At 30.9% G+C, this 24,338-nt stretch overlaps 2 protein-coding genes across 2 annotated transcripts in view; one reads left to right on the plus strand and one right to left on the minus strand.

Annotated features, from left to right (window-relative positions):
* Positions 1 to 24,338, minus strand: part of LOC135139524 (zinc finger homeobox protein 3) — a 294,739-nt gene that overhangs the window by 256,195 nt on the left and 14,206 nt on the right. The window lies entirely within an intron of this gene.
* Positions 5,389 to 6,045, plus strand: LOC135139433 (uncharacterized). Its single transcript, XM_064069664.1, has 2 exons — positions 5,389 to 5,498; positions 5,557 to 6,045. Exon 2 carries the CDS (start codon positions 5,559 to 5,561, stop codon positions 6,003 to 6,005), a length of 447 nt encoding a protein of 148 aa, XP_063925734.1. The 5' UTR covers positions 5,389 to 5,498; positions 5,557 to 5,558; the 3' UTR covers positions 6,006 to 6,045.

The following is a 24,338-nucleotide window of genomic DNA, read 5'->3' on the forward strand; positions in this document are numbered from 1 at the left end:
TTTCGTATTATTTTATTTTCAGCCATGTTAACTTTATTTAGAAAGTTTTAATTTTTATGGAGAGAGAAAGGAAGATTTATTTTTATTTCATATTCAGTTTACAATAAAATTATAGTAAATATTACATATTCAATATACCGGATGATTTAAAAATGGCACTTTAACTCAATGGTACTTTATTAAGTTCATAAGTAAAATAATAATTTCAAAATTCCTTGTGTCAATTTGACGTCCACTTACAAAAACGAAATATCGATTACGACAGATTGAAAAATGTGAAAAATTAGTCATTTTTGTCAGACTCATTCATTAAAAGTCGAATCGATTTGTCCTAAGAATTTTTAAAATTTTTTTTTTGTTCAATAGACAGTCCTTAACAATATGTCACAGACTCAATGCACCATTTTTGAATCACCCTGTTTTAAAACTATAAAGATTTTTTTTGACAAAACAAGTCTACACTTTAAAAGGATGAGTGGGAAAAATATTTAAACTTGATGTTTTCTCTCTTCCTCTTGAAATTTTGGTTTTTCTGTTAAAAAAATTGGAAAATCGTATATACTTTACGTATAAAAAAATTGATCCCTAAAGTACGGTAGAAGTTTTTGGAAAACTTATAAAATTTAATTTTGCCGTAAATATTAAGCACGTGCAGATAACCGGCATCAGGGGCAGCAGATCAAACTAGGTATATATGTATTTGCATTAAAAGACAATGAAATTTTATTAATTTTGTCTCTTCAATATGTATATAGGAGAGGACTAACTAATTAATAAAGTTACAATGGAGCAAAACTGTCCGAATACTATTTTGGATCAATATTCTTAGTTTTTCTGGAAAGCGTTATTGATTTGATCAACTAAAAAAAATATATAGAAATGTCCGCATGTTGAATTACCTACTCTACGAGACCCGCTTGTCGAATTTCGTACTATAGATAGCGTGTCTAAAACAGAAAAAAATTAACCTATTAAAACTACAATAATAATAATAATAACAAACAAAATCAAGGTAGATTCATAAACCACCAGTACGGGAGTACATTATTTTATAAAATTTAAATATCGATAACTGCGCAAAATTGTTGGTGTGAACGATTAAGCAAATCTTGATTAAGGTTTTACCATTTACGTGATATTACTAATATACCTAAAAAAAAATGGTCTAAAGTACCATTTACGTGATATTACTAATATACCTAAAAAAAATGGTCTAAAGAGTTTAGACAGTACTTCCCTCGCTGTCGGAAACGTGACGACTGCATGTTTTTTTTCGCATTAGATTTCAAAGCATTCGGTTTTGTAGTTCTTGATTAAATCAACAAAATAAATTTGCGCATTCATTAAATTTTTTGAGGCACCCTGTATATCCAAATCCAAAAAATATGAATGGAATGATAAATTACAAGAAGAGACTCATCATATTTTGTACATTTTAGATAGGATTATTCGGCAAACTTTTGAGGTGACGTCATCAATTTTTTGGAGGGGATAAGCAAATATATTTTGAATAAAAATTTATTATGCTTTTTATAACCTTTAAACATATGCAAAATCTCAAAGCATTCGGTTCTGTAATTGCTGATTAAATCAATAAAATAAATTCACGCATTCATTAATTTTTTTTGGTCACCCTGTATATGCATATCCAAAAAATATGAATGGAATGATAAATCACAAGAAGAGACTCATCATATTTTGTACATTTTAGATAGGACTTTTTCAGCAAAATTTTGGGGTGATGTCATAAATTTTTTGGAGGGGATAACTAAATATATTGTGATTAAAATTATATCATGCTTATCATAACTGTAAACCATCTGCAAGATTTCAAAGTATTCGGTATTGTAAATTAATTTTGATTTTTTTTCCGAAAATCTAGACGTTTCGGGCAAAATCTCAATTCGGAATCATAAACTACATGTGTAAGACTATGCTATTTGATACAATTTAAGACCCAATTATTATGTACAATTTTAAAGTGACGTCATCACATTAGTGGTGGGGACGATTATACAAATTTTACCATCTACATGATACACCTAATATAAATACAATCGGCCCAGTACTTTCGGAGATTTATCTGTCTAATAAAAATCCGGGACGGCAGACAGATGGACAGACGGACAGACGGACAGTCAGACGGAAACGGGAGACCTATTTCTTCGTCTTCTAGGGGTCATGAAAGATCGAGAAAATGTAAAAGTAGAGAGTCGGCCGACGGACTCGATTACAATACTTCCTTTGCTTACGCTCGGGAAGTAAACAATTCGAGCAATATTGATCAAGTAGTTTCGGAGATTATTTGTCTAATAAAACTCGATACAGACGACGAAGAACTGACGGAAATGGGGGACCTTTTTTTTCGTACTCTGTGTCGAGAAAACATGAGAAAACATGAAAGTAGCCAGGACCCTATTACAAGGCTCCCTTAGCTTGCGCTCAAGAAGAAAAAATAGAACTTTTTTTTCACATTGAACATCCTGTGTTTTGTTATTACATTTTATTCTGCTTTTTGTTCCGTGTCTTATTTTTAAGTGTTGATATTTTTTTTATTTTTACCGATATCAACGGAAAGAGAACAGAAATTAATAAATCTAGTGTTCTATGTGAAAAAGTTGAGATATGGTAATTTGAGGATTATAATATTTTAGATTCTTTTTTCTAATATTGTATACTTGAGTTTTATTGATACTACGACAAAGTACTTATACATAACTACCTATAGAGTATACTTAAAATATAATAAAATAATAAATAGCCCTTTCACGATTTTTTTGTAAACCTTTCCATTGTCAAAAAAATTCAAAGAAATTGAAATAACTCGACAACTTCCTATCGGAATCTAAAAAATAAAATATGATTATAGTGTCCCAAATACTACAAGTTTTGTGAAGACGACAACAGAGCAGTCAATAAGGCCACAGTTGTAAATTGTGTTTGTGTTGGTTTAATGTGCCAAAAATGTTTATATCCATTTATATTTATTTATAAGATCCCATTATTAAGTTTAGTGGGGCCATATAACCTTGTAGTATTTCGGACTCTATACAAAGCGTAAGAAAGGTCAGGGCATATAAAAATGTGTAGGTACTCCATTTAAAAAAACTAAGACTTATGTTGCAGCTCAACATTATTTTTATCTTTAAGAACACTAGTTTATAAATTTTTCTGCAGATATCAAAATGACAATTTTTGTGTGTTTGATCTCCTGAATTCAATTGCATTAGCCAAAAAAATTCGTCTAGTTTCTGAGAAACAAAAGGTACAGCTAATTAATATAAGAGCGCTGATATTTTTCTTTAATTGCGTTAGATATTTTTTAAATGTTTTTTGCACAAATTTGAGGTCCATGAACGATCAAAGTTAGCATCTTCACTTAAACTTCATTAAAAATCAACATTTTTTTAAATTTTATTGGAAACAGGGGACTAGGAGAGTTTTTTTTTTAGTTGGAAATAATACACTGATAGAAAAAAGTCATATGGATAGGAAAAAAAAAACTGCTAACACATTTTGATTAATTATGTACACATGTATAGATATTTTTTATCAATATCAATATTTAAAAACAAATATATAAAAAACATTTTTTCAATTTACAAATTAAATTAACTTTTGTCTTCGAACTAAAAACAATGACGTTTACGGGGCTTCAATATCCGTTCGCAAGATATAAGGCCTCGGAGTTTTAACTGGGACACTTTGTATGCAATAAAATCTTACGGAGTTTGATTATAATATCTTTTTCCAGACAAAATAGAATTTTTCTAAAAACAGATTCAAATTCAAGATGAAAAATTATCCCAAAAAAATAATTGTCTCACTGGGGGTAAAAACTTCTAAATTAGTGCACGTATCCTTATTGGTCCACCCTTTATATAAAATAAGGAAAAATATGGAAACAAACCCTGAAAATCGAAAATACAAAATATTTTAAGAAAAACCTTAAAAAGATGCAGATAATGAAAAAGTTAAAATACGGTTTAGGTAAGTTGGAAACTACAACAAAAATTACGATTCCAGTTCTGCTAAACATTAAAGTACTGAACGAACAAATTTTGAAAATAATTCCTTGTGGACATGAAAAAACGGAAAATAATTCTTGAAAATTAATTATACTGGAAAAGTATTTTGGGAGAAACGAAAGTCAGGTGACTAATATCATCTTGAATAAAAGGATATACAGGCTGTCCGAAATGTCGCGAATACACAAAATATCAATGAGTACGAAAAAATAATTAAAAAATTACTTTCTATGTGTATCTTAGGAGAATTATATTTTTATAAAAGTAAATTTGGCAACCGTGAACGTACTTGGGTTTTATGCTTTTTTTTACAAAAATAAGACATTAATAACGTTGCCTATTACATATAAGGAAATAGTAATTAAGTACGCAATTCGAAGATAACATATCTTCGCCAAAATATGGGAACAATTTTTTTTAATATTTTACTCAATCTTTGATGTATGCGCGAAATTCCGAACAGCTTGTATGTTAGACTAGAACGTAAAATAAAAAAGAAAATAGCGACACCACATTGTTCCAAGTTTTATATTTTTAGTGGTGACAGTAATTTTTTTGCTTTAATTTTAACGAGGCGGTGAATATTAAAATTTAAAAATAAAAAAAAAGCGGTTTGGTCGTTTTAAGCCAATATTTTCATTTTGTACTCTCTTTATTATCCAGATCTTTCTTTCATTATTAAACTTCATAAAACCAATTTCCATTAAGAATTGTTTAACTGAAAAATTAAACAAGAGCTGTCAAAATTTAATTTACGGATATATTTAAAAGGATTTCTCAAAAATTAATTACAGGGTAGGATTCCAAAACTGAAAAATTCATTCGATAAAAGCATGCCCTTTGTGTCACTAATGTTATTTTATTCTATTCAGTTCTGTTCCTTTTTATATCTGTCTATATCTTCTGGTCACTTTTTAAGTTTCTCTAAAAATTTCGGCTCTTCAGTTAGTAGTGATAAGGCAATTTTTTATTATTGTTGTAGTTAATAGTATATAAGTACATTTGCGATAAAAATCGTACTTAGTGCTTTGTAAAAAAAAGTTATGAAACTTTGTTATCACAAATTTTCCACTTGTACGTCTAGAAATAAATCGAAAATAAATATACTCTAAAGGACGATTCGTTTTAAAATCTACAACGATTATCTCAGAAGACGTGATTATCTCTACTATCTGATTTTAAATATGATATTTCCAAAAAATTACGCATCACAGTTTTCAAACAGTTTTTTTTTTATCAATTATTGCATTCATTTGTAATTTTACTTTATTTTCATTTTAATGGCTATTTTGACACAACTGAATTACTACTACTTACAACTAAAGAGATATGAAACCAAGTTTGAGGGTCAAGAGTAGCAATATTGTCTCGATACGGTATCTATGATTGAACTTGTGATTACTTTCGACAAGTGATAAATACCAGAACAACAGTACTCGTGCCACCATTTCACCAACACACTATTTAAAGGTGAGTTCATACATTTTAACCCTAGTAACCCTTTCACTCTCACAATAATCACAATTAGCAATGGGGCCTCAAACTTCACTATCCATCCTCCTCTTATCAACAATCGCCATCAGTGGTACCTTCGCCCAGCACCAAGTAACCCATCTTATGGTACAAAACCTCGCCCAAGAAGACATCATCACCACCATCGTCACCGACGTAGACGAATTCGACTGGAGCGGCAACAGTGGTCCTCAGCACAACTTCGAAGACATTCAGATTCCTGCAGGAACGTACCACCAGCAACAGGAAGATGTGTATTCTTTGGCCACGAACTGTCCTTTCAGCATGATCTTGATATTTTCGGATGATACAAGAGACACATACAGAATCAACATGAAATATGCCCTCGATGACTCTCAAGCAGCTTTTCAACACCTGGAGGGAACACGGGATGTGACATATAGTAGAGTTGGAGATAATGTGTTGTTGATTGATGTCAGAGATAATGGAACCTATTGTGTTTAAAAATTAAAATTTTTAATAAAACGTATCTTAAGTTCCAAAAGGTAATTGTTTTGACTTTTTATAACTATAGTAAAATTATTAGAAGAGGTACTAGAACAGAACTAATTTTGAACGATAAGATAAAGACTGATCTCTTATTTCGAGATCTTGCTTCTTTAGAATTCTTGTGTCATCTACGATAGATAATAAATTATTAAAAGGGATCTAAATATAGTTTAGACCGTTTCTTAATCAAATCAATGTTTGTTAATAAAAAATTATTTCGTATTGACGATTCTGGTCATCACATTAATAAATCATTTCGCCTAATGTAGTGTGATACCCATAAACATTCTAATTTTTGTCATGACGTGTTAATTAAGCCACAACAATGCAGCAGCAAAAAGAAAGGAAATCTCTGCAACAATGTTACTCGCAATAAAAATTCTGGCTGAGGTTTCTATTACGTCCGACATTTACATGGTATGCCTCTGTCTCGTTACACATAGTAATGAGTATAATTATCCTGTTTTAGGTACAATTATTTTTACATTAATTTCACAGAGCAGTGAATTAAATATATCGTCATGTCACGCTAAGGCATCATGACGGCAATTAAGATGATCTCGGATAGTTCCAAATGGACAAACTTAACTGCCTTCTTATTTAAACGGATTAACTCCGCGTACATAATTTAACATAACGTGCTAATTGCGCTGTAAATTGCCTGGAGCACCTGCCTGCGAGATAACCGTATTTAGAACATGAAAACACCGCCTGAAAAAATAGAAACAGTTTCACGAACATCTCTATACAAACCGGAATATGAATTAGTCGAGACAATACACATTTCGCTTCCTGATCTTGAGTGCTAAAGTTCAGCCTTCGCGTTTCCGTCACTGCCCGTCCGGTCTGTCTGCTGCTGACTAGATAATCACTAAACTAAAAACCGTCTATGTGGTAATTTCACCTCGTGCTCTAAACGAGCCTCGCAATCTCCGTCAACAGAAATTTCCCATTTAATTAATCCCAGCCCAGCAAACAAATTAATAAGTGTTAATGAAAGCCGGCCTTAATTAAATTAGATCTATTAGAAATGTTTGTGTTCTCGTCTAGTCCACGTATTGGACTATTTGTGAACAAACACAGCCATCGATGTTAATTATTTGTATTTTCTTCCAACGCTGGCCGTTTACTCCTTTATCTCGGTGCCAATTAACCCTCGGCATGGTTCTTTTGTTTTTGGTGGGTCGTCGATGATTGGAAGACAGGGACGGCTTGCGACAAACAAAGGAACAAAAGTTTGCAAATGTCAAACGGGCAGGACTTTTACTTTCGTAATTCGAGTCTTTAAATGTTGTTATCGGCACGTTGACACACAGTTTTGTGTCTATATTTCTCGTTTGTTTACGCGTCTTTTTTCGTGCCATAATTGTGAGCAAAGCGGTCAAGTTGATTCACGTTGTTTGTGTATTTGCTTACGATTGCGTTACTTTTGCTTGTTTTACCAAAGTGTGAATTGGGTTTGTCATTAGAGATATTTAATGGGCTAATTTAGAAGACTCACCTGAAATTCGAAACAATTTTTAGCTCTCAGAGAGTGTTTGCTGCATATTTGCGAAATTATCACATACCCACTCTTGTTCAGTATGTTCTGATCTGAATGTTCTCTTTTCTGTCTCTGCATGTTGTTTGCTTTAACAACACTTCGGTATTTTTCTTTTATTATTGGAAAAATCGCTTTATTTTGTTAGGTGCTCAGTTTTATAGCTTATTTTAATTTATGATCTTTTTCTTTTAGTGTAAATCAATATCATAGACCAAATATGTTATTTTTGACTTTCTAAAAAGTTGAAGTTTCTTGTTGTAGTTGTTTTGTATAGCATTAATTCGTGTCTTATGTGAGTACATCCAGTACAGTTTTCACATTGTAAAAGTGACATTAGTATTCTTTTCATATTTGGTAGAGTGGGAATACTATGAGAAGGACATGTTAAGCCATCGCAATTCGTCATCTAGGTTTTGACAATTAACGCATCATTTGCGTTCTAAATATTTTCATATAAATTCCTTTCGTTCAGATGCAGTTAGTATATTTGGTTCAATAAAGTTCGAAAAACACTGTTGGTTTATATCACGTAACTGACTGACACTACATTCAACCCTAAAGTATGCTCCTCTCAAAGCATTTCTACTCTATTATGCATTATAAGTTCGAAAATTTTACCAATTTTGGCAATTCTCGAGTCAGAAATTGTAATTTTGAAATTTATAGAATGTTTGAAATCCGAATAAAAAAAAAGACGAAAAAAGGATTCATCAAAAGTTGTGATTTTGAGATCTTAAAAAGAAAGATAAAGACAAAAGAATCAAATTCTAGCATATTTTGAGATTAATTTTACAAGTTTTCTAGGATTCTTTATGGAACTAAAGTTCATATTTGGTTTTTAGTTTAATCCATTTTATAAATATGTTTTTACTATTTTTAAATTGTTTCTCTAATTTTTTAGTTATTGTTTCTAGTCACTTTATAGTTTACTAAATTTTTTATATACAGGGTGAGCCACTATACAGAATTCTATTTTAAGGCGTAACACACATTTTAGTTTTTTCAAATGGAATATTCCACGTGTTTTTATACAGTGTGATTGACCTTTCCGTAGGTTTTTAAACCACAGTTTATTTTGGAAATTCTGATGGGACGTTGACGAGTGATTCCAATTTTTTTGAAAATTTTTAGTAATGGAAGAGTTCACTGATATAAATAAAATTTTGTTTTAATATACAGAATATTTATATAAAAAAAAAATAAATAAATAAATTATGACAATTTTCGAATAACCGATTTCTTTTTTAAAAAGCACGCAATATATTTTATTACTGCATCTTATTCTGTCTTTTTTTCTCTTTTTTGTGTTAAACAGTTTCTATATTTAAAGTTGACGGTTGTTTTTACTTTTTTTAAGCAACAGAACCCAAAAATATAGTAAAATGCAATAACAAAATGCAGGTGTACTATTTGAAAAAAACTGAAATATCTATATTTGAAAATTGTAAGTTTTATTTTCTATCTCTGTTTATCTTTCCATAAAATATCGCAAAACAAATTTTAAAAATAACTTTAGGAATTCGAAATTTACTTTGCGAACTCTTGTAAAACTCAAAAGATTCAAATAATTGGAAGAACGTGGCAACGTTGTATATGAATTTCAAAAATAAACTTACTAAGTCTAGGAAGAGGTTAATAAAATTATGTAAAAATACATAGGGTATTCTATTAAAAGAAAACTAAGTACTGTGCTGTGCCTTGAAAACAAAACATTCTGTATAGTCAAAAATAATTTAATGGATGGTAGTACTCAAAGAACCATGCAACGTTAATCCCTGACTTTTTCCATCTCTAATAATTAATGAAATATCGAAGACCTCGCGGTTAGTGACTCACCCTGTATATCAGGGCTTAAATAAATAAGTAAAAATTAATAAATTGTGGAGAAACATTAATAATATTAAATGCTAATCAAAATTTATTCATTCTTCAACGTTTTTTAAGTGGAACATACTATATATTTTTGCATATTCTGATTGGCATCATCATAGGCTTTATAAACATAGTTTATTTATAACATTTTAATGCGATGTTGTCACGTTATTCCAGTTTTCTTTTTTTTTAAATTCAGAGGTTCGCAAAAAAATTGCAGCCGGATTATTTTTAAAATCTTGTGGAGATGCTTTATTGTAGTATCCATTAAACTAAATTTTAATTTATCGCGTGTTTATAAAAAAAGTTCTACGTCATAAACTGCAAATATCGACATTTCAATTTTTTAAAATAAAGCACTCTGTATTTTATTACTTCCGCTTGTTATATTTTTTGTTCTTTTTCTTGTGATATGTCAGTGCCTCTTTTAAAAGAATGAAAAATCGCCAAAAAAGTATTATCTTTTGATATAGAAAATAATACTTTTGATAAACACCCTATATATTAACACTCAGTTTAATTTATACCACAATAAAGCGCGTATCCTTGTTTATATCTCCAGTAAATATTGTACTAGAAAAAAAAATGGAACAACGTGGCAACGTCGCCTCAGAATCTCAAAAATGAACTACGATTTTAAAGCATGGGAAGAAGTCGATGACTATAGAAATATTTAAAGCAGTTTGCTTTAAAAAAACTAAGTTGTGTGTTAGGCTTCAAAACAGAATACTCTGTACAGTTGAAAATGATTTTTGTGTACCATAAACAACTTACAACTTGAGTGTTTGAATTTTTTCTATTTTTCTTAGTTATTGACATATAGTGGAACGTGCGGTTAGGGACTCACCCTGTATATAGAAATATAAAAACGAAATAGTCTGAAGAGTTCGTTTAGAGCTATAATTTAATATAATTTTCCAATATCCAAAACGTTTCATCTGAGCTTATTATAGCTGTATTATTTTTATTAGAACACACTGTATATTTTTGTAGCTTTGGTTTTTTTACGAAAACAACAGTTAATCAACAGTTTTTAAAATATGTAGTTTCTATGTAAAAAGATGTAATAATTAATAATTATTTTCAAGTCCGTCATATTTAAAGATGGAGATCTAGAAATTTGCTGAAAACTTGATTAAGCTTAGAAGATTAGCTGACTTACCTTGGGAAACATTAAAAAAATGAAATGTTTTAGGAGTAATTTATTTATACAAAATGATTAAATTTGAAAATTGTTGTTATTCAATGAGACACCCTGTATTTAATCATATTTTCGCGTTTATCTCTAAAGAAGCTTCTTTGATGCCAGTTTTATTGAGATTTATCTTAGTAATTTTTTTGGAGTTCTGGCTAGAAGAAACCAAGTTGGAAAATATTATAAAATAGATACAGGTTACATACCCCAGCTGAAAAAATTTTTTTTTTAAACATGAGGAAACTGAACATTCACAAATTTACTTAATTTTATTAATAAGTTTTTTCGACTTTTTATACACATGTTAAGGTAACTAAAAAGTTTTGTGGAAAATTCCAAAGCACTATCTTTAAAAATGTGGATTAGCAAATTTTTTAACTTAATAACAAAAATGCAAATATTTTGAAAATTGTTGACCAAAAAATCCTTGCATCTGGTATAGTAATCTAAATCTGTAAAAACATAGACCGTGTTAATTTCAAACCATACTAGTTTAGTATGTAGCATTTAAATTATAGCCCCAAAGGAGTTCAGAAGTTTATTATGTTCCCAAAATAATCAAAAAAAAATTTTTTTGAAATATTCTCTCCGAGATCCAGAGTTACTTGTTTCGTTATAATCACTTATAATTTTTTTCTTATGGTTATTATTTTTTTGAAATATCGAAAATAGCCATGTTATATTTAGTGTCACATTGTACGTATCAAGATTAATAATACAAATTGTATTCTGGAAAACTACAAGAAATCGCTGTACGTAATTTTTTCCTACCATGTTTACGACAACCTTAAAACGTTAGCAAGATTTCAGAACATTCGATTTTGCAGTTCCAAAGTTAATTCTAGAAAGTTGCACAATTTTCGTTTTTTGTCCAAAAATATGGATGTCTAGGGTAAAATATCAAAACGGGTTCATAAACCACAAGTGTCGGAGTGTAATTTTCTGAAATTTAAATGACATTTACTGTGCAAAATTTTGAGACAACGTCATCACATTATTAATGGGAATGATTAGACAAATTTTGGTTAGAGTTTCACCATCTACACTGTAATCCTAAAATACATATAAAATTTGACAACAATCGGTTCGGTAGTTTCGGGTATTATCTGTCTCATGGATATGGACACAGACGACAGACGACAGACACACGGAAACGGTATACCTATTTTTCATGCTCTAGGAGTCATGAAACTTCGAGAAAACATTAAAGCAGCCATTCACCGACTTACATTCGCGAAATAAAAGGGTTGTGTTTTTATACTTTCTGAATTTACGACAAATAAGAACTTTTACATGTTTAAGATTTCATGGTGCGGAGTAGCCCCACCTTGGAGTCTCACCTCACGTGTGAGAGCATTATATGAACAAACACATTTTAAAATCGCTTTGCGTGAAAACTATTCAAAATTCATTAAAAGCAAAAAGCCCGTAATGTTAATTTCCAGCTTTCGCATCCTCGCACCATAATTATCTTTCTGTCAACCCATAAAAAGCATAACCTTTTAATGGCTTTCCCTGAAAAGTTGAGAAAAACTTGCGCCCGCGGCATCCATCTCATCAGCTCAGAACTCTGCGTGCCTAAAAGTGGAAGCATTTTGTGATTACTAAGCAAACATCAACTTAATTAAACTAATTTGGCTGGCGCAGTCAGCTCCGTCTAATAAATGTAATTAGGTTTATTTGCTCAAACAACTGCTACCCACTGCGAAAGAATTAAGCAGTAGTTAAGCAGCCGATGTCGAATTAACTATATTGTTGGCGAAATTGGCGGATTTAATTAGATGATGGACGAAAATGCTCCCGATATGCAAAAAAATAATTGCTTCGGACGCAATTCCAAATGAAATCATATTTTGGTGAGAGTGCATGGCGGCATAATTTGTTTGGGTTGATGAAGACGGCGTTGTGGGAATTGATGTGACTTTAATCAATGGCTGATCACCACCTCGGAGGAGAGGAGAGAGCTAACTCAATCACAAGTTTTCACGATCCACCGCGGTCACATATTTACCCGGCTAATAGATATCTATGTGTATTTGTGTGTGACGTAATTGCAACGAATCGTGACGTCACATCCGCCGGGACGGGGCGGATTAACAGCGGGTGGATGAAAATTAATCAAACTGGGGCATGTGTCATGTTTCACCATCCGTCCGACTTTTCTAATTGTAGCTTAAAGAAAATATTGTCAGGTTGGGTAAGGCGTAATAATAGTGCGAAGAAAAGATAGAACTATTGTAAAGGGTTTTCACAAGGGTGCCACTTTTTTCTTCAAAGAAAGTGCCAACAATACCTTTATGCTATGAGAATTAAAAATAAAAGCGTTTCTTCGAGAAATATCGGACCGGAAGTTTTTTCTTTTGTTGTAGACATCACCTGAATGCAGCGCTCCACGCGATCAGTTTGAGTACTAAAATATTTATTTTTCAGAATTCTGTTAATAAAAATTATGGTCAGTTTTCCTCTTAACAATTAATACGGTTTAGTTATTTTTTTTTTTGTGACTCAATCATGAAATTTAACAAATGTTGGATAATAAATAAGACGTTTAACAGATTATTATATCCGATCTCTGCCAAGAAGCTTTACTCCAATTTTTCTTTTTGTGTAACATTTGACAATTTTTATTTTCATTTGACATTTTTTTAAAAAATGGCATTTTTAGCAATGTCAAAATGTGGATTATTTAGTAAAAAAAAAATAAGTTCTACAATTACAATCGTACTATTAGATATTTCACAATTTTCGTCAAACATACTTGACAATTTTTGACACATTTTAACATTCTATGGATTGCTTAGGACAAACTTCAAAGTCAGATTAGTGATAACTAACAGATCTGGTTCAATCTCCGCCAATAAGCTTCATTTCAAACTTTATTTCTGTGTAATATTTAACAATTATTATTTCCTTTTGTTATTAAAAAAACCTGATGCTTTACAATAACAATTATACTATTCTTTCACGATTTGCGTCAAACATATTTGACAATTTTTGAAACATAGCACGTTTTGACAATCCCTGGACTGCTTAGAACAAACTTGAACATCAAATTAGCAATAATTAACTGTTTTTGTTCAAAATATTCCAAGAAGCTTCATTTCAAGTTTTATTTCTCTATAACATTTGACAATTTTTATTTTAATTTGACATTTTTTAAAGAATAAATTGCTAATTCTTAACAATGTGAAAACACGCATTATTTCGTAAAAAAGTTAAAGTTTTCTAGTTATAATCATGCTACTTCCCGATTTCCGTCAAACATACTTGACAGTTTTTTGAACTTGGCCAATTTTGACATTTTATGGATTGCTTAGAACAAATTTCAATATTAAATTATTATCAATAAATAACAGATTTTGTTCAAACTCTTCCAGGAAGCCTTATTTCAAGTTTTATTTCTCTATAATATTTGATAATTTATATTTTCATTTGACATTTTTTAAAAAATGATTACTTGGTTCTTGGCAATGTAAAACGTGGATTATTTAGTAAAGCAACTGAGGTTTTACAATTTTAATCAAATTACTATTTTTGACTGTTTCTATCGAATATCCTTGACAATTTTTGGAACATGCCACATTTTGACAATCTATGGCTTGCTTAGAACAAACTTGAAAGTCAGATTACCAGTAATTAAAAGACTTTGTTCAATCTCGTCAAAGAAACTTCATTTCAAGCTTTATTTCTCTCCAGCATTTGACAATTTTTACATTCATTTGACATTTTTGAAAGAGTAAATACTTAATTCCTAACAATGTGGAAATACGGATTATTTAGTAAAATAAAATTAAAGTTTTCTAATTATAATCATACCACTCCCCGATTTTCGTCAAACATACTTGACAATTTTTTTAACATAGCCAGATTTGACACTTTTTGGATTGCTTAGAACAAACTTGAATTTCAAATTAGGAATATTTAACAGATTTTGTTTAAACTACTCCAAGAAGCTTCATTTCAAGTTTTATTTTTCTACATTTGACAATTTTTATTTTCATTTGACATTTTTTAAAGAATAAATTGCCAATTTTTAACAATGTGTAAACACTGATTATTTAGTAAAAAAAAAGTTTTCTAGTTATAATTATGCTACTTTCTGATTTCGTCAAACATACTTGGCAATTTTTTGAACTTGCCCAGTTTTGACAATTTATGAATTGCTTAGAACAAACTTCAATATCAAATCATCAATAACAGATTTTGTTCAAACTCTTTCAAGAAGCTTTATTTCAAGAGTTATTTCTCTCTAATATTTGACAATTTTTATTTTCATTTGACATTTTTTGAAAAGTGATTACTACGTTCTTAACAATGTAAAATATGGATTATTTAGTAAAGAAATTGAAGTCTTACAATTTTAATCACATTACTATTTGACGATTTCTGTCAAACATACTCGACAATGTTTGAACATGGCACATTTTGGCAATCTATGGATTGCTGAGAACAAACTTGGAAGTCAGATTACCAATAATTAACAGACTTTGTTCCATCTCGTCCAATCTTTATTTCTGTGCAGCTTTTGACAATTTTAATGTTCATTCGACATTTTTTAAAGAACAAATACTTAATTCTAACAATGTGGAAACACGGATTATTTAGTAAAAAAATTAGGTTTTCTAGTTGTAATCATACTAGTTCCCGACTCCGTCAAACATAGTTGACAATTTTTTGAACACAGCGAGTTTTGACAATTTATGGATTGCGTAGAACAAACATGAATATCAAATTAGCAATTATTACCAGATTTTATTCAAACTACTCCAAGAAGCTTCATATCAAGTTTTATTTCTCTATTTAGCATTTGACAATTTTTATTTTAGTTTGACATTTTTTAAAGAATAAATACTTTCTTAATTCTTAGCAATCTGAAAATATGGACTTTTTATTAAAAAAAAGTGAAAATTTACGGTTATAATCATACTACTTTCCGACTTCCTTAAACCATACTTGACAATTTTTGGAACATGTCACGTTTTGACAGTATATGGATTAATTCAACAAATTTGAAATTCAGATTAGCAGTAACTAACAGATTTTGTTTAATCTCCAGGAACCTTTTGTCAATTTTTCTTCCTGTGTAACATTTGACAATTTTTATTTTCATTTGACATTTTTTAAAAGGTGATTACTTTGTTTTTAATAATGTGAAAACAAGAATTATTTAAAAAAAAAGAACTGGAATGTGAACTGAACAATTATAGTCATACTGCTATTTCACGTTTTCCATCAAATATGTTTGACAATTTTTGAAACATATCATATCTTGACAATCTATGACTTATTTACAACAAATATGATAATCAGATTAGAACGTGCACAGACTTTAATTAATCTCTTCCAACACGTAATTTTTTTTTTGACAATTTTTCAATTTCTTAAAATGGTGATTACTTGTTTACCCGATATTTTTTTCATTTTGGTGTTTTATGACCAATTTATTTAATCACAACCAATGGCAATCCTTGACAATTTTCCCGTTCCCGCCGGTCTATTATCTTTTGTAGTCTTTTAACTGTTTTATTAAACTGACAATCTCCGAAATTTAAAAAATATCATCCAGATGTTGAAACGGTAACCGAAATTTTTTGTTCGTTCCCACCAAAAATTTAATGACGCCAACTTAAAATTTTGCAAAGTAATTCCTATTTAAAATGTATATAATAATAGTTGTAGTTAATTAATCCACATTAATTTTTAACCTTATGCATATAAGTTAAAAAAAATAGTATAAGGCATTAGACGGAACTTCCCTCGCCCCCGAAGTGCAGCCCAACAAAAACAGCTTCTTCGAAACATAAAAAAAATATATGATAACCCCTATAAGTTAACATAAAGATGTGTGGGAACAGTTGATGTGTAAGAGAAAAATAATCATAAACCACAAGCACAGAAATATGGTATTTTATGAAATTGAAATAGCATTTACTATCCAAAATTTTGAGATCAGTTCATTAAATTATTACTGGGGACGAGTAGACAAATTCTGGTTGGCGTTTTACCATTTATATGATATTTCTACAAAACTTCTTTACAAAATATTATTGTACTTTAATAATCCACCCTTATTCAAAATCATAAAAAATGCAGAATCAAGTTTAGTAATTTATTTATGCAGGGAAATTTTGCGTAAATAACTTTAAATTAATTTATTTATTGTGATTTCATAAAGATTTTTTTCAACGAGCAGAGTTGCACTGTAAATATCATAATATCAATTCTCCAGAACGTTCGCTTTGTAAGCGAAAATTCCGTTTTTTTATTATTCAAAAAAACAACTTATTTAATTTCCCTGAACTTCGTACAACAAAGTAGCTTTATGATCTTGCATTACATATTTTAAAATGAAAATGTTTTCCCTTACAAAAAAATTAATAAACAATTCTTTACTGGAGAATGAAATTTAACATGTGTGCGAAATTGGTTGTGTTTCAGCCGAAAGACCAGTTTTTAGAAATTAATTTCTTGTAGGTCTCTGAACTTTGAAAACGTATATTTTGTCTTTTATTAAAGTTTGCTTACTTATTATAAGCACTTATATACTGCGAGTTCATGAAATACATCATTCATGACAGGGTCTTCTATTTGCAACAATGTTGTAATTATGTTTTGAGACATTTGCATGTCATAAATATCTGTTCTAGCTGCACGCTTGCCAAATAAACTTAGAAAGACATAAATCAAATGGATCAGATTTACAACATTTTATAATTTTCTTAACAACAAAATTTATAAAACAGATACGTTTAAAGTTGAGAAGCTAGTCGAAGACAAAGTCAAATCTTCATTCTACAAGCTAGTAGTATCCATTTGATTTATTATTTGCCAATCCTGACTTGGCAAATCGAGAAATGTGTAACTGCACCTTTAGAAATATAAACAAAATTTCAGACGATGTTAATTAATAACACATTTTTTGTAGCTGACGTCTTACATATTATTGTTTGGGTAATGTTTCCTTATTGTCAGGAAGTATCGTTAGTGTGGTAAAAGTTGTGTAATAAGAAATTAAATTGTGTTCAGAAATAGAATCAAAAATGTTATGACGATTACCGTCCTCGCGTTGCCGCCCCCACTTTCTATTTTTAACTAAAATGCCAACGTTTGTTTCCAGAAAACTAAAAGTGTATAATTTTTTTTTTTCAAAATGGCGAATACTATTTTTTTATTTGTCATATTAAACCATATAACGAGATTGCTAGACAATACGTCACAAACTTATTAAATTAGAGCCTGATATTACAATCAAGTATTTAAATAGTGAATCATAAAAATAAAAAAATCTCTAGTCAAAAATTATTAATTATATTTTTTCTTGAAATTTCCTAGTTGCATTACGTGATATTTACAACTCCTTTAAGAAATAACGCTAAAATAAGTCTCCAAAGAAAGCCCTTATCAATTATTTGCTCAATTTTCACTATTTCAAAACCGAACGTATACCTATTAATGTAAAATAAATTTCACTTATTTAACTTACGACCGATTAATGAAAATAAGCAACTTAACTGTAAAACACTTTTTTGATTTAGCGTCCGTTTGACATTCCCCTCACGTCCTCGCCAGACCGCCAACAGCGATTTGTTCTTTTGTCACAACTGATAAGACAATGAAACCAGTTCGCGTCATGTCCGTATTAATCTGACCGGTCATCAAAGGGTTGAACCGGAGGGTATTTAATATGCGAACGACCCTCTCTCTGGGCATTAATTAACATATGTCCGAGGGTCAGCTGCGATTTACAGGAAACCATGAAGCAGCGTTGATTGATGCGCCTTAAGACCGTACGGCTTAGGGGCTTGTTAACGCACCGGCCGCTGTATGTTGAAGGGATCAAGTGAGCTGCACCCAAAACAAAAGACTAGCCGGTTTTTGCAACAGACGGTGACATGGGAACGCGTCACCTTAGATATTCCGGGACGCTTTTTTGTTTTATTCAAATTGAAGGACAATCGAAAGACCAACGGACAGGCGACTGGGCACAATGGACGCAGAACATCTGGAAGGGAAAATTAAAAAAGTAAACTAAGTAAGCGGTGATTTAATTGGTGTGGTCGTTGTAGTGATGAAGAGGGGAATCGGCGAAATTAGTAAATAGCAGAAAAAGTTATTTTTTGACATTAGCATTTTTGTTTATTTTTTCGCACCTTGCAACTCCAATTTGTTAAAATTAGCAAAATTTTGAGAAATTACCATATGACTAAATACGTCGTTAAATTATTCTTTTGTTTATCTTTGCGCTAAAAATAAACATAATGAGAAATAAATTTGAATAAAAAAATGCGAATATGGCATTTGAAGTTTGTAACTAGATGTTCTCCGGGGCAAAAATAACATTATAGGAAAACATTTTTGTGTTCACTGACCTTTTAGTAAATAGCTATTTATTTTTGTTAAAACACTTCAAATTTCGTTGACTATAAATTCAAATAATACTTTTCTTTAAATATGAATCTATATATATAATTATCCCACAAATGATTCACCAAATTTTCTCGAACTACTGGAAATATAGTAAAATTACAATGTCGTGTGATTTTTGTACACAGAGAATTAACATATTTATCACATGTGGGATAAATTTAACTTACCACTCATTTCATTTTTCATTACGGTACTTGTTTAACTTAACCTACTCAAAGTAGTGGGCTATGTTAGATGGCATAAATCTTTTTCATTTGTTTAAATTCATTTTATTTTAAACAAATTTTGGAATCATTTTGTAAGTTTTTCACTTATAACCATATTCATGTGACTAAATAAATATCGTAAAATCTGTATTTTATTGACAGTAAACTTCACACATGTGTGGTAATATTTCTACTTCAGCTTCTTAATAATTTTTACTATTTTTCAATAGTTTTAACAAATGCAAGCCAAAGTGTCTAGAGAAAGAGAATAGAGGTACGAACCAGTAATAAAATGCAGGATGTTCCATTAGGAAACTCTGGGATGTGACAATTTAAAACTTAAATATTTTATATTTTTTTTTACTTTTATGTTTTCTCGACATTTGTGACCCTAAGAGTTTGAAAAAATAGATCTCCCGTTTCCGTATATCTGTCGTCTGTCTAACTATCTCTTTTTCTGTCTGTCTGTCTGTCTAGGCAAATAATCTCCGAAACTACTGGACCGATTGTTGTCAAATTTTATACATATATTAGGAACATCGTGTAGATAGTAAAACGCTAACTAAAATTTTGCTAATCATCCTCACCAACAATCTGATGACATCCCCTCAATTTTTTTTAGTAATTGCCATTTAAATATTATAAAATAACATAGTCTTGTACTTGTGGTTTATGAATCCACCTTGATTGTTTATCCTAGGCATCTGAATATTCTCAAAAAAATCCAAATTACTACTGCAAACACGGGGATCATGTATCGACAGCATATCAACTAATAGGTCGAGTGTTCAAACTGCTCATGGGACTTTTTTGTTAAACTGTGACTGATATCGTCCATATTTTTACTTCACGAGCGTAAGCTGAGGAACTATATTAATCAAGTCCATTGGCCGAATAGCCACTTTCATATTTTCTCGATGTGTCATGACCTCTAGAGTACGAAAAAAGTGCTCTCCCGTTTCTGTCTGTTTGTCTGTCTGTCTGTCTGTCTGTCTGTCTGTCTCTCTGTCTCTCTGTCTGTCTCATATATCCATTTTTATCAGACACGTAATTTCCGAAACTGCTGGACCGATTGTTGTCAAATTTTGCACATATGTTAGTATTAACATGTAGATGGTTAAATACTAACCGTCATCTCCAAAATTTATATTTAAAATTTTTTGTAATTTTATAAAATAAGAAACTCTTATACTTGTGGTGTGTGATTTCGTATTGAATTTTCACCCTAGACATCCAGAATTTTTAGAAAAAATTTAAAACTGAATAGAATAATTGCAATACAACTTTCTTTACCCCCTCTCTATTTTCTCAAAGGGCATGGCATTTTCCAAAATCAGTCTTATCTTAGCAAGTACTAGCCCCGCCCACCCGTCCTCTATTTTCTCAGAGGGTATGGCATTTGCCAAAATCAGTCTTATCTGAGCAAGTACTAGCCCCGCCCACTTGCACCTATTTTCTCAAAGGATGTGTCATTTGCCAAAAAAGACTTATCTCAGTAAATACTAGCAAGTACTACCATCTGAGGAAATAAAGGGCGGGTGGGCGGGTCTAATACTTGCTGACATAAGTCTTGTTTTGGCCGATGAGCTATCCTCTGAGAAAATAGGGGGCGGGTGGGTGGTTCTAGTACTTGGTAAGATAAGACTGATTTTGGCAAATAACATATCCTCTAAGAAAAGAGAGGGTGGGTGGGTGGGGCTTACGAAAGTGAAAACAATTTTTCGAGTTTTACTTGTTCTTTGAAAAAAAAAGCAGAACAAAAAAAATTACATTCTTGGCTGCATTTTCTTAGTTATTTTCTAGAGGCCAAAATAATTTTTTGATTAAAAAAATCTGTTATGACGTTATAGACACGTGTATTTTTTTTAAACTTCTCTCCTAGCTTACGTCATGGCCCACTAGAGCAGAAATAAAAAAAAAATCAATTACTGATAATTACAATGATATAACAAAGATGGTATTTAAAAACAATATGTATAGATATATGAAGAAAAAATATTTAATGTACTTTTACAAATATTCTAATACGTTCCATCCGACGAATGGTTACTTCCATGTTTTCTCGACGTTTCATTACCTCTAGAGAACGCAAAAATAGGTTTCCCGTTTCCTTCTGTTGTCTGTGTCTGTCATTTAAGAATATTGTGCAGACAGTAATCAAAATTTTTCTAATCGCCAACACCAACACATTTTTTTTTATAGTAACTCCTATTTACAGTTATAAATAAGATATTCCTGTACTTGTGGTTTATGAATCCGCCTTGATTTTTAACACTGTTACTTTATAAAAATTCGTGTACAAGACGTGTAGATTTTTCCACGCCTTGACAAACTTGAGCTCTGCTCGCATTGGTTAGAATTCCGTCTTCATGGATATTTTTTTTCTAACACATCGAATTTGAATATTTGACTTCAGTTGCAAGGAAACCATATTTTGCCTAATTTAGTTAAAAGTATTAGTTTTTAGTAGCAGTGTTAAAATGAAAAACAAAAACAAAAAAAATCAATAAACAGGTTTAAGTATCTCTCAAGCTCTTTATAAATAATTAGTGTTTCATTATACATACATATAATATTTTATATTCACTCAAATATTCATAACGTCATACACGTTGTTTATTTTTTTCGTCGTTCTTTCAACACTCCAAAATATTATTGGACACTGATGATTTAATTTTTTTATAATATTTCAATTTTACCGATGTGTTCAATTTTGATCTGATTGAAAATGAGTCTGAAGTCTATTTTTAACAATCAATATCTCAATTATTTATGGAAATTTCGGAACATGGTTTTGAACGCTGTTTTCAGCTTACAAAACTCTAGAACTCGCACTAGATATAAGTATATTGTCGACGTTTTTGGTTATAAATGAGGTACAATAAAAAGAAACTTGTGTCGTAGAAGCTGCTAGAAGATACTTTTTACGGTATCTCATTACTAACAATAAAAGTCGACGACATATCCAATGCAGTTTCTAAAGCTTACTGTACTGAAAACAGTGGTGAAAACCGCGTTCCGAAATTTCCATAAATAAGTGAGATATTGTTTTTTAAATATAGCTGATGCAAAAACTTTAATAAATTAAAAAATATATAATCTTATATATAAACTGTTTTTAGCAAAGTGAAAGTTCTGAATCCACACAACATCTAAAAAGCTAAAGAAGTATTATATGTAATAATCAAAATACGTCAGAAGATCGTTGTGGCCTGCTACGAACAACAATAAAATTCTATCCACACTCCCAGGCTGCAAAGTGCAACTTTATTTACCAAACTAAGCAAACATCTTTAGAAGTTGCTGATAGATAAATGATTTGGCATTTTGAAACCGTATTGCTTTCCACTTTTAGATTGCCAGATGAAATTTTGCCAAAAATTTCATTCACTTTCCTTAAAATATCTGATTAAATTGGAATGAGATAAAACAAAGTTAGAACCGTAATAAACGATTTTTAATAATAGCAGAAGCAGCCATTAAAACGAAAAAAAAAAACGAAAACAGTTAAAATAAGTGTACACACAATGTCAAAAATGAGGGAACACTTTTGACTCAGATTTTTGTAGGAAAAAATTTGAGCTTTTTTAATTGATGCTGTTAAGATTACTTTGTTGTCACTTTTATAAATTAATAGCAACTGCAGAATTTGTAGATATATTTAATAAAACAGGAGACCAGGAGTCGAGTACAATATTAATTTCAGTCTCAAATACAGGAGAGTCTGACATATGTATATTATTTCAACCAAAGAACACAACAATAAATTGAAAAAAGTCTTGGATTTTGCAGTTTTTTTAAGAAACCATAGATTTTCAGGCCACCCCGATCCACTAGAAGGAATACCAATAAGAAAATTAAAATCGTAGTAAAAATAACTTCTGAAAGTGCATAAACTTTTGAAACCGAAAAATTGAAACAATAAATTTGAAAAATCTCCAGTGATTTTTCGTTGTCAGTTTTTCGAAAATGCATTAAGTCGTCCACGTGTCCCATTATACCCCACGTACCACAACAATTTGTCGCAGTGCTTCCTAGACGACAGTGTTTAATTAGTGAAACCTCTGCAGAGTGTAAGCAATCGCTCTTCCCCGGTGACTAATGAACTCCTTGATTACCACCGCCAGCGCCCTCTAATGTCGTGACGTCACGCTGCCCCCTGGACGCGACAATGGGAATTAATTCATTATACGTCCGCGTTCCTCCATAAGTTATGTGTCTCGGCTTCCGAACACACTCCTCCACGCCATAAATACTCCAACGCCAACAATTAAAAACAACAAGAGTTACGGCAGCGGTTCCAACGACGACCGAATTAATCAGCCGTGCTAAAGGGATTTTCCTTTTTTACAAGGATTTTATTTGAAATGGACACTGAAATAGTATCAATTTTCAGATGGGAGATGAAGATAGGGAATTTCTAGCTAATGATGCCCGCCTTGTTAGGAACGGCCGCAGAGGAGTCATTGTTTTGCATAAATTTATTCATAATGATGCGTTTGCTAACCGAAATGCGGCCACTGAAGACCTCTATAAAACGCGCATATGAATATTAAGATTGTTTATTGTTACATGAAATAAATTCAAATATCTACTGGGTGTTTCACTAGAAGCAAAATAGGTACTAATAACAATAACTTTTACATGAATTCCTTTCTTTTCTTACAAAATCTAATTTCCAAAATTTTTGGACTGTTTTCATTAAAAAATGAGTAACTTATCAGATCAATAGAAATTGTTCCACGAATTTTCAAAAATAGCTCGCAATTTGCACATACGTTAAATTTTTTTGTAATTTAAATAATCGATTTTGGGTTACATTAATAAGATTATCTGTACCACTTCTTAATGTCACATCTTTATGTGACACACGTTCTTATTTTAACAGTCTACCAACGTCGCAATTTGTTCCATTAACATAAGCGGCAACATGGCTACGAATTTTTAGTAGAAAACGAAAATAAAGTTAGGTTAAGTTACTTGTTTTGTGCTATCTTCTGGCCGGCTTTCTTATTTTAGAATCTGTGGTTGGAGGACTTTCATTA

The sequence above is a fragment of the Zophobas morio genome, unplaced genomic scaffold (assembly GCF_036711695.1).
Source record: "Zophobas morio isolate AGI-343-1 ecotype UQ-CSIRO unplaced genomic scaffold, CSIRO_AGI_Zmor_V1 ptg000031l, whole genome shotgun sequence".
Taxonomy (NCBI): Eukaryota; Metazoa; Arthropoda; class Insecta; order Coleoptera; family Tenebrionidae; genus Zophobas; species Zophobas morio.